We start from the raw sequence: 12283 nt of genomic DNA, 5'->3' as shown, positions 1-12283 counted from the left end.
GGCAGAGTTAAATTCCTTGGAATGCAAAAGGTAAGTAACCACCTGCTGGAAACCATGCTCGATCAACCATTGATTGTCCGCAGTCACCTGACCAACTGAAGCTTTCAACCCTTCCTTTTCTTCACGAAAAGCCTGCTGCTGGACAGACAAGGCCTCTCGATCAGCCTTCAACTTCAACAAATTTGCTTCAAAGCTCTTCCTCAGGTCACCCATCTCAATGGCATGCATCTTCTTCAGATCATCAACCTCTTTCTTCCACGCCGCCTCCTTCTCTGCAAACCCAGCCACTTCCTTCTTCATCGATGCTAGGGAGGATTTCATTTTGTCCTTCTTCTTAGAGAAATCCTCATACTCCCGCATCCTTTGGCGAAAGCGTGTAATCCCTTGAGGAAGCATGGCAGCAAGGTTGCAAGTAGTTAAAACCATGCGAGATAACATAAAGTCATCGTCCATCTCAGCAATGGTTTCACGAACAGAGGGAGGAGCAAGATGACTAAGAGCATCCTCACAAACGGCAGCATCCTTGAAGGTATCATCATTCTTCACTTGCCAAGCAGGCACATAAACACCTTCAGGATCCAACCCTCCAGCGTCCCTGCTTGATGATTCTTGAACAGGAGTAACCTTCTTACCTCGAACCTTCTTGCCATGAACAACCAACTCTTTATCTTGTTCAACACCCGCTTCAACCTGATCCTCTGAAACCTCAATATCATCAGTCAAATCCACTGGCTCAGTGGAAGTGGATTGAGGCCCAGCTTTCAGCAAACGACGAGAAGATCGGCGACTTGAAGACTTAGGGGCAGTAGACTTGGTAAAACCCTTAACATTGGCAACATTCGCATAACCCGTCCCCTCAAACCTTTGCTCAGAGGATCTCACCACAACATTCTCACCCGGAACAGTCGGAGCATCTTCAAAAACAACATCGGACGTGTCGTCACTCTTGATGAAGTCCAAAGCAGACATAACTGCCAAAAAACAAATAAAGAAAAATAAGTCACAAACAAAGTAAAGTAAAAAGGCATAAAAGGGGAAAATGCATACCAAGGCCATTTCTCATTAACACCGGATCCCGATCGGCTTTTGCCCAAATATTACTAACCCCTAAAAGCACTAACAAATGTTCGGGAAAGGGACGAACCCTCGAAGGGCACCCCCGAATGGCTGAAAGAAAGGCATCATTCAAATCAGACTCAGAAGGTTCCGGATCATTGAGAACAGCATCCGGACGCCTCCATACCATTTTAAAAGGAATGATAGAATCAGAAACCCAGAAAAACTGATCCTTCCAGGATCCAAGGGTTGTAACCATTGATGAAACGAGACAAGTATCAACCTTTGTCGCTTCAAAAGTAAACCAATCGCCATTTTTGGCTAAACGAAAAAACCTCCGGAAAAGCAACAGAGAGGGATCATAGCCAAGAGCACGACAGAGCACTTCAAAGTGCAAAACCCTAGCCATTCCTTTTGGATGAACTTGCCCAAAAGACACTCGGTAATACTCAAGCAAGTTTAAAAAAGCGAAAAAGGGTAACGAAGATTGGACCATTGAAAATGGCGACAATACAAAGCAATCGAACCCGGAATCGGTTTGTCAATAGAAACATCACAAGAAGGGGCGGTTGGATTAAACTTTTTTATCAATACCATATTCAAGGCAAAATAGGTCTACCTCCTCTTGTGTCATCCGAGAGAATGACCTCGCTAAATCCTTAAGGGCACCCATGATAGAACAAAGTAAAAGTGAAAATGGAGAAGAGAAACTAACCTGAGGAAGGAAAAACTGTGAATGATTGTAAGGAAAATGAAGAAAGTTTGCAACTGTTAAAATAAATATGAAAGTAAAGTAGGGGTATTAAAGGTAAATAAATAATCCCTGCCAATCCGCCGCCTGACACATGTCAATCAAATCAACTGTCAAATCGTTTCAAATTCAAATTTCAAAAAAGTAACTGCCTCAAACCTTTCAAGCCTCCAAGCAACGAACCCTTCAAGCCTTTAAAAGACATGCATAAAAGTCAGAAGTCTTTGAGTGTACTACCCCAAAAACCTCTGACTTGGGGGGCTGACGACGGGGGTAGCCCAAGGATAAACAAAATGATTAATATGCAAAGAGCTTAAAAGGTTGAAAGGTTCATCGGATGAAAAGCTGTAAAATGAGGGAATCGAGAAACAGTAACTAGTCATGTCTAACAGCTCGTCCCACCAACTCACGCTCACCAACTCACAAAGTCAGAGCAGGTCTGCACAAGCACACTCTATTAACCAGGGGTCCAAAGCCTTCAACCCCAAAAGGGGAAACCCTCCATAAGCAAACAGGTCTCGCTAGTATAGTCCATACCATTTCGGGAGGTGTCTTCCACTATAAGAAGACAGCTCATAAACACTTCAAAGACATTCCGAAAAGCTCAGAGATTCCTTAATCTCTAGTCATTCAAAGAGTTCTTTGTCACTTCCAAATAACTCTTCATCAGAATCATCTCATTCATTCTATTTGCTTTCTTTTCTGGATCCGAGCCGGCCTTGGAGAAAGAACTTCAAAGCAAATAATTCAAACATACTAGTGAACCTCCTTCTACGTTTTGCAAACGTGGAGGGACCCCGCGACCTGCGTTAGGCAAAACTGAACCCTTCAGCCCTTTTGCCTGACCAGCCCCGCTACCATCCTTGGTCCCGTGTTTGTTGCATCAACAAACGGATCGGAGGTTTTAAGTATTTGTCATTGTTGACTTTCTAATCTCACGCTTGAAAACAGAAACTATAGAGCGTTTACTATCAATGTGGTTACGCCTCAACTGAAAAACCTAACTATTTCAAAATATTTTGGAGGATATCAAATTTCCGCACCTGAGCTTGCTTCCTTGATTATTAGAGGTCACTGTCCTTACACGTTCTCGACAGATGGTTTCCATTCTTTGGAAAAAGCAGAGCTCTGTTTACATAGTCCACGGCCGCTAAGCAGCTCAAATGCTTCTACTATTATTCGTCTGCTTCAAGAGCTCCACAATGTCAAACTTCTTTCACTGAGCGCGGAAGTCACTCAGGTATATTACAAAATATTTTGTATTAGACATGAATGATTCTATTATTCCTAGATTGATTTCTTGAACCGAATTTTCTACAGCTTCTGAATTCATCCGTGGAACTAATCTCACGCCAACCTTTCCTGCTTGCTAACTTAAAGTGTGAAGATTATGGTTCGGCACAAACACACCAACGTTTATATGTCTTTTGAAGCTATAACAAACTATTTGCTATATGGTTCTCCAAAAGCCACCTTGACCAAGCTAGGTATCTACACGTTTATTCAATAATATTCATATGCTAATTTATATATTATATGATCATGAAAACTATTGCATTGCTAAGAGGAAGCATAAGACCAACTTTATGACATAATTACAGGTGTTGCGAAAGCATTGTTGTGATGCAATCAAGTGATAACCAGAATCAACTATTGGTTAGTACCGCTTTTTTGTTTATTTTATTTTTATGTTTGGAACCAAATTGCGTTTCTTGTTATGTTTTGAACCAAATCAGTGTAGTCTTATTATGCTTAGAGGGGACGGGGCGGTCCCGTGATGGGGCTTGAGCACGCGTGGAAGACAATTTGCACACCGCCGCCGCTCCAAAGTTAACGCGTGATATATTAAACGCGTTGTGCACATAACGCGTTGAAAACTAAAGAAATTCGACCGTTGCACAATTTGACCGTTTTAAAACGGTAACCTTTAATAAAAAAAAATAATCCATTTTATCTATATATATATCCACATTTTAACCATTTTTTCACACACCAAACTCTATCTTTTAACCAATTTAAACCCATTTCACACAATTTTTATATCTTTCTCAAATGGAATTCCCTACGGATTCGACGTTTCCGATGTCTAGCGATACCGATACCGAGTCGTCTTCTGACAACGACACGCTAAACTATTTTGTGTCGGTGTATAACGAGCTTGATGCCGAGTCGTCCCGCCCAAAGAAGTAGATGGTCGGCCGTGATCGTATACGTGCCAACGAAGTTTTGATGAACGATTATTTTGTGGAAAGCCCGCTATACAATGCCGAAACGTTTAGAGATCGTTTTCGTTTACCCAAAGAATTATTTTTAAAGATTGTTGGAGACATCGAGGCAAGCGAGGGATGGTTTCAAGAAGGTTACGATGCGAGGGGCAAACCAAGTTTCACGCCGATTCAAAAATGCACGTCCGCCATTCGCCAACTAGCGACAGGTAACCCACCCGATCAATATGATGAATACCTAGCTATGTCTGAAAGAACTTCACGTGAGTGTTTGCAATTTTTTTGCAATGCGGTCATTAAGTTGTATTCTAACGAGTTTTTACGTAAACCGACGAGCCACGACATCTCACGTATTTATGCCGCACACGAGGCTAGATGGCATTTTCCCGGGATGCTCGGTAGCATCGATTGTACACATATCGAGTGGAAAAATTGTCCAAGAGAGTTGCGAGGGGCGTATGTGAGGGGAGACATCAAAAGACCAACCATCATACTAGAAGCGGTGGCATCGAATGATTTATGGATTTGGCATTCGTATTTCGGTGTCCCGGGTTCAAACAACGACATCAATGTGTTGCACACGTCGCCGTTGTTCCAAAGCGTAACGGATGGTACCGCACCTTCCTCTCCTTTCTATGTTAACGGTCGACATTACAGACGAGGCTTTTATCTTGTGGATGGTATCTACCCGTCTTGGTCTGTTTTTGTGAAAGCTCCCTCATTTCCCGTCGAGGCTAAAGAAAAGGCGTTCAAAAAATTGCAAGAATCGGCAAGAAAAGATGTTGAGAGGGCGTTTGGTGTTTTAAAGGGTAGATGGGGTATACTACACCGACCGGTTCGTTCGATGACCAAGAAAGCAATACATAGCATAGTGTATGCGTGTATCATATTGCACAATATGTTGATCAAACACGACGGACGTGCAATATCCCCGGATTGGGTACCGGATCCTCCTACACAAGTTCAAGTTCCACAAGATATCAATTTACAATTGCGTAACGAAGAAACTCACTTTCGGTTGAGATACGATTTAATCGAACTAGTAGGTTCTCTAGGTTTGGAGTTTCCGGATTCGGACGAGGAGTAGGTTTTTTTTTTTTTTTTTTTTTTTTTTTTTTTTTTTTTTACAAATTGTATGTTTCTAGTATGTGAAATTGAAGTAGTATGTTTTAAAATTAATGAAATTTTTAATTTTAGTGTTTTATTGTTAATTTCTAATTTAAAAATAAAAATTAAAAAAATTGGGAGGGAGTGATAGAATTCCATCACTAGTGATTCCACCCCTCCTACATTTCTATCACTAGTGATGGAAATTGGATTGATGACATGGCATTACTTGATTGGATAGTGGGAGTGATGGAATCCATCACTAGTGATTCCACCCCTAGTCCCCTTAGAACTAAATTAAGTTTATCTTGTTATGTTCAAAACCAAATTTGAGTGTGGTTAGACAGTTGGTGTTGGTTTAAGCATTTTCAAACTGCATAAGTAGTACTATAATATGCGAGAACGAGGGAATCGTAGATGTTATACACATTTAGGCCCGGTCGAGTGGGATGTGATCAAACGGTCTGGCACACCGCCACCCCCTATGGTAGAGGAGATGACACAAGAAATCAGAACATCCATGCAATCATTTCATCATCGGTATATTATACTCATTAGCATCTACATTACATCATTAGTCAAGATTTATTGATTATCATCATCTAGTATTGTCTAGAGCATCCATGCAATCATTAGACATTTAATCAAATTCATAATAAGTGTAATTATGAATCATTAGGCCTAAGCATTACAATGCCACATGACTATGTAGTTTTGTTCACATATCCGTGTCATTTGAAAGTAAAAAGAAAGTAGGATTTTATAAATACAAAACTAACATATGTGTATAAGTGTTGTAATAAGTGCAGGGGTCAATTGGTAATTCTCTCAAAGTTAGTTTCTTAATGATGCAATAAGGTTTGGGGTGCTAATTGACTGGGATTAATCGCAACTTAGGAAATGTTTACCAACAATCCAACTTTGAATATATGTTTTAAGCGATTCCATACTAATTTTAAGTTAACTTAGTTAGTTTTTGTTGACGTGGACTTCTTATGCTTATGTGACAAATAAGTCAAAGTTCTAAATACGTAGACTGCTTATGTGGCAGTACACGTAAACAAAAACTATCCGGGTTAACTTTCAGTTAGTATGGAATCGTTAAAAGAAAATATGCTCAAAGTTGAGACTGTTGGTAAACATTTTCTGAGTTGGGATTAATCTCAGCCAATAAGTCAAAGCTAGAATTATTAAAATCCAATTTTCCAAATAAAAATGTTAGCAGGCCTAACTCTTCTTAACTTCACCTGTTTGACATACATATTAAGAGCAAAAAGGCTTAAATTCTTGTTTTTATGTTCACGCATCAAGAAAAGTTAACGATTCGTTATCAGGCCTAACTCTTCTTAACTTTACCTAGATGCCACATCACTTACTTCCCCCTATTTCACTCCACCTCATATCAATATCAAGGAAATGGTTTAATCTCATTAACTCCACCTAACCCTATTCTTTTAGTAGTTTAGGTGTAAAGAAAGGAAACCAAATTAAAACAATCTCTTAAAATCCGGTTAACATGTTAATAAACAATCACTTTAATGTCCCTTAACAGAGAGAAGGAGTGATGTGCAATGCAGGTTAACATGTCATGTCACCGTTATCGCCCCAGATGTAGAGTACACCCAATGCCTTAAGAGTATATAAATATATTTTTGGATCGTGAAAACTGAGTTAATTTGCAAATAAATTACATAAGAGGAAAGTTTGCTTTTTTAAATGTAGAAAGAAAAAAAAAAATATAAACACTATCGCATTACCATATTAGGATAGAAAACGATTGAAATATTTTATTTCTTGATATCATTTTGTTTCTTAAGTTTGGTTAATATATTGAATCATCCACACACAATCACGTGGTAGTAATCGAGCCCATGCTCGATGCTCCTTGACATTCACACAAGCTCCCACCAGTGTTGACCAGCCACTAGCAAGTGGATCGGTTTATGTGCATTCTCACCCTCTCTTATTTATTTTATTCCAAACCCGACCCGATCCGACCCACTCACATGAATAATAATAATAACAACCCACAAACAACCATCATCATATTTATAGTTTTCATTCCAACCAGCACATTACAACAATTATCATGGATAATAATAATAATTCACCCTCTCAAGGTTCCAGTTTCATAGGGAAGCATCGATTGGCTGCCATAATTTCTCAACAAAATCAACAAATTCAGATCATTCAGGTAACAAAACTTACTCTCAATTCGTTGTTCCGTTCCATTACCAGGGGCGTCTTTGGAAATTCGGGACCATGGGTCTCTTAAGTGTAAACGCGTACATAAAAAAAATAGTAACACGACGATAATTTTGATAACATCGTTATGATAAACAAAATAAAACTATTAACGCACACACAGACAGACACTGATTAGTTGAAGAAAATGATACGATGATGCAATGCAATGCAGGAAGAGTTGGATCAGCTGGAAACGCTGGGTGAATCGTCGCTTGTGTGTCAACAGTATGTGAATTGTTTCATTGAATCAATCCATAAGTTTCAGTAATAATTAGTTTTCAGCTGAACTGTGTGATATGTACGTACATACAGGCTGATATCAAGCGTTGAATCGCGTAAAGATGCTATGCTTCCTGTGTAAGAGTCGCCGTCTTCTTCTTCTTCTCTTCATCATTATTGTTTTGTTGTAAATACATTATTATTATTATTTAGAATAAGATAAATATTTGTGCTGATAAAACAAGATGAACAGGACGAAAGGACCCGCTGATGGTGGATGGGATCGATGGTTTCAACGAGCGAATCAATCTTCTTCACGAAATCGCAAACATTGGATATGATATGATATGATACTATGATTGCCGTTTGATATAGCACCATTTTCGCTTTTCCTCTCTAATTCTGTAAATCTTTCTTCCAAAGTTTAATGAGTTAAACCCGAAACGATGATCAGGCTAATTTGGTTTCGATGACGCTTTAGACATTGGAAAACTGATCTTGTACTCACTTTATTTTGTTTGTAATTTGACATGAAACAGTGGTTTGTTTATCAATTTGGTTGGTCTGTTAAGCATGCAAACTTAACATACAACTAGTTTGAAACAATTAGGTGGAACAGGTCGTTAAACGTCATTCGTTTTGATCCTTAAAATTAAATGTGTTACAATAAGGTACGCGACAATAACCTAATACGAAATTCACAAATTCAGGATGGTCTAAACTCATAAAACCTTTTTGCTAAAGGGTCATGTTTGGGGTCAACAGGTTCCCGGGATGGCCTGTTTAACACGTTTATTCTTAAAAAAAATTTAGAAAAGTGTTTTATGTTATGATTTAAACAAATTGAGTATTTCATTATAGAATTTAAAGATAAAAAAAAACAAGTGAGGATTAGGTTTTACGGTTTGAAGAATTTGACCCGTTAAAAATAAAACTTAACCTAAATCAACCGATACAATCCTACACCATGCAAAGACAACTCATATAACACATAACACACTTTAATCTTTACCATAAACCTGTTTTTCACCAATAGATACCATAGACTGAATTTACACTTCAGTATAGACCAACCACCATACTTGAAACTTAAAAATAATAGTTTAATCGAACAACGATAAACCAAATCACGAAAAACAGCTAATTTTAAGCGCTGCCTTTAACGACTCCATCAGCACTATATTCCGTGGAAAGAGCATCACCGTCAACCCCTTTAATATCATCAAAATAATCCTCTCTTGCATTATCAGCCAACATGAGGGAAACCAGCCAGAAAAGAGCTGCATCAAGAGCTAGAAATGCACCACCACCGAGCAGCCCGGTTTTTGCTGTCGGGCACGTTGTTTCAAGGTTGTAATGGACGTTGCTGACGAGGTGTTTGTGCTCGGTGATTGTTGGCCATAAGAGCATCACGGCTGCAAGCCCAGTTGAACCCCTGTCATTCCGGTAGTAAGGCATGTTAGATGGATCGTTGGATAAAGTGTAGAAACGGGCCGGGCCAGCAAAGATAAAGTCAAGGGGAAATTATTAAAAAGTTAGGGGCCAACAATGTAAAACAAGAAGATTTCTAGCCCGTATCATTTTTCAAAAAAATTACTGCGTTACTTATGATTAAGAAACAATATTGAACATGTCAGATGTGACAACCCAAAAACTGATTATTGTAAAGTACACGGATGGTCCCTGTGGTTTATCAAAATTTTGGATTTGGTCCCTAGCATTCCAAAAGTACACGGATGGTCCCTGTGGCTTGCACTTTCTAACGCCTTTAGTCCCCATCTTTTTTCAAAAGTTTATGGATGGTCCCTGTAGTTTGCACTTTGTAACACATCTAGTCCCAAACTTATGACATGCTAAAACCTTTTAATTTGTTGACTAGGGACTAAATATGTTACAAAATGCAAACGGCAAAGACCATCAGTGTACTTTTGAAAAGTTAGGGACCAAATCCAAAATTTTGGTAAACCACAGGGACCATCCGTGTACTTTCCCTAGGTATTTAGCAATAAGTACAAGTTATTAGTTTAAAATTTTGTTTTATTAAGGACATTTCATTTATCTTTTAACTTAAATACTATTTTTTAAACAATTAACGTGTATAATTGGAACGGTATTCAAGATTAAGGTGATGTGTACTCACAAAGCAATCAGGAAGAATACAAAGAAACTGGTGCTTTGAAACAATGCAGGCCATGGAATAGACTTCCCTTTGTATGGATAAAACAACGACAATCCTCCAAACAAAGTCGAGAGAAAAAGAAATCCGAACGACAAATATCCCAATGCCACTGTCGGGTCCGTTGGATACTTGCAGATAACAACATCCTTTCCCGTAATCGGTGTTCCAGATGCAGGCTGCAAATATAAATAAAGAAGAAAAGAAACCTCAGTTAATGATCCCATGTTACGCTAATGGCCGGTTGAATTGTTAATACGCGCGCACAAGAAGTTAGATAACCGAAGGGGTAAAGATGAAAATTTGATATTACCTTCTTGTTTTCAGCAATAACACCGAGAATGAAGGACAATACTCCAAGAGATCCAACAAGTAACGACATTTTTTTGGTGGTAACCTCCATTGCGCCTTAAATAATCTAACTAAATGCATGTCAAAATCACATAGTGAGTCCAAATAAATTTATAATTAGCATATGGCTAAACTTGAGGAAAAGATAAACTAACGAACGTTCATATATGTGTATAGAAGACACATAAACTAACCTAACCATGTGTGGAAACCTGACCAAATCATATCTCCTAATTATGGCAAAAACAATAAAGATAATAAAATTCCTAAGTCCTAACTATATATGCTATGTAACAGAAAATCAATCTCGATTACAGGGCGATTTATCATAAAGATGAGTCTAAAACGTTTGACGTCCGAATTTCAAGTCAAAGGGTACCTCACTTCTGGGAATTGGATAAAGATTCAAACTTTTAACAAGAATTAACAATCCTTAAACAAGATCAGGCATACAATTCAATGAAGTTGCTAAAACTTCATGATCTTCCAATAAATCATCAAAGAAACATCATAACTAACAATTTAACATCCAAAACCATGAAAAAAAGACAATTCTTTTTCAAGAATACCTAAATAATAACATAATAATGAACAAAATTCGGTACTGATATACAGTAATACAGATTACATACATATGCATATATTAATTGAAGTCTAAAGATCAATAATTCTCCCAAAAAAAAAAAAAAAAGAAAGAAATCCCAGAAGTCAAAAGAAGCACTCACATGTTCGTTCACACATACGCACCAAATTCAACAATTAGAAAAGAAAAATCCAAAATTGAAACTCAGAAGATGCATTCTAGTTCAAAACAATAAAAAAATAAACCCTAATTATATCTCCAGAAATCATCAAATTCATACCCACAGAGAAATCACAAACAGGATCAACACATAAGAAGTATGGTCTACAAAATTTACAAATCAATCAAGATTCAGATATCTGTGAATAATTAAGAAAACCCAGATCCAGTTTACACATGTATACACCAAAATATCTGATTTTGAAAGTAAAATTTGAAATTGAGGATGGATGCCTACCTTTCAAGAAGCAAGTGGGATAAGGGGCGTATGTCGGGTGGGATGAATATACGCAAAATCAATAGAATGGAGATGATTTTATAGTCAACGATAGTAGAAGACCATAAAAACAAAATACAAATTGCCGTAGAAAAAGGATCTTTTAGAATCACTACAATACTTGGATTCTATCTTTTGAGTATTTGACTACGTCACGAATATCGCTTTTTTTATTACGATAAGTATAGTTTACTTTCTACCACAAGCGTTAGATGCATAATCATATGTTCATATATTTCTCAATCTTAGGATGAAAAACAAAATAGAAAGATATTACACAATTTGTATTTATAAATAATTAACTACCTTATATACTAAAATTAAAGTCGATAGTGAAAGCACCTCATGATTTTGACCCTTTCGCTTTGTGTTTTATAGTTTGTGGAATTGGCCTGTAATAATCCCAACTAGACGTCATTGGCCATTGTCAGTCTCACCTTTGAATATTTCTCATACCAGTCTCACATTTCACTTATTTTTCCTCCACCGGTCCTCAGTTAAAAAAACTAAACGGAGTTAAGTTTTTGTTTTTCTGAATTACAAGCTGACGTTTTTGGGCTTTTGATCAGAACGAGGATACGAGTCGAATGATGTAAACTTACCTTGAAATTGTGCTTCAAACGATAAAAACGGTGATTTAATTCGGGTGTTTAAACTTCCAATTAACAAAAATCAAGTCGTTTGGAGCACCGTTTCGAGGTAAGTTTTACATCAATAGACTCGTATCTTCGTTCTGATCAAAAGCCCTAATACGTCAGTTTGTAATTCGGAAAAAACTTAACGAAGTTAAGTTTTTTTAACTGAGGACCGGTGGAGTAAAAATAGGTGAAATGTGGGACTGGCAAGGGGAATATGTTGGTATTCAGAGGTGGTTTAACACAAGAACAAAAAGAAAATGATAACTAATCGGCACACTTTATTGATCTTTAGACTGGAAATACATGCAGAATTGAAAGGTAAATAGAATGATTATTTTCGACAAATGGAACTACAATTATTAACCTACTGGTGATGCATTCAATAGTAAAAAATAAAACTAAGTGTGTGATATTATTGGATCTTCATTTACCAA

General features: G+C 37.6%; 2 protein-coding genes across 4 annotated transcripts; one reads left to right on the top strand and one right to left on the bottom strand.

Annotated features, from left to right (window-relative positions):
- Positions 1 to 7207: 7207 nt before the first annotated feature.
- Positions 7208 to 8159, top strand: LOC110944577 (guanine nucleotide-binding protein subunit gamma 2-like). The gene is made up of 4 exons (XM_022186235.2): positions 7208 to 7333; positions 7559 to 7611; positions 7699 to 7743; positions 7859 to 8159. Exons 1-4 carry the CDS (start codon positions 7229 to 7231, stop codon positions 7944 to 7946), a joined length of 291 nt encoding a protein of 96 aa, XP_022041927.1. The 5' UTR covers positions 7208 to 7228; the 3' UTR covers positions 7947 to 8159.
- Positions 8160 to 8590: 431 nt separating this feature from the next.
- Positions 8591 to 11316, bottom strand: LOC110865101. 3 transcript variants are annotated; one of them, XM_022114307.2, is made up of 4 exons: positions 11173 to 11316; positions 10095 to 10203; positions 9746 to 9960; positions 8591 to 9040 (listed from the first exon to the last, which is right to left on the bottom strand). In XM_022114307.2, exons 2-4 carry the CDS (start codon positions 10182 to 10184, stop codon positions 8752 to 8754), a joined length of 594 nt encoding a protein of 197 aa, XP_021969999.1. In that variant the 5' UTR covers positions 10185 to 10203; positions 11173 to 11316; the 3' UTR covers positions 8591 to 8751. The 3 variants fall into 3 exon arrangements, with proteins under 3 accessions (XP_021969999.1, XP_021970000.1, XP_021970001.1); XM_022114308.2 differs by having other exon boundaries at positions 10095 to 10199; XM_022114309.2 differs by lacking the exon at positions 11173 to 11316 and adding an exon at positions 10996 to 11133.
- Between the last annotated feature and the right edge of the window lie 967 nt (positions 11317 to 12283).

This window comes from Helianthus annuus, chromosome 6 (assembly GCF_002127325.2).
Source record: "Helianthus annuus cultivar XRQ/B chromosome 6, HanXRQr2.0-SUNRISE, whole genome shotgun sequence".
Taxonomy (NCBI): Eukaryota; Viridiplantae; Streptophyta; class Magnoliopsida; order Asterales; family Asteraceae; genus Helianthus; species Helianthus annuus.
Note: the sequence above shows the minus strand (reverse complement) of the source record. Positions and strands in the feature narration are given on the sequence as shown.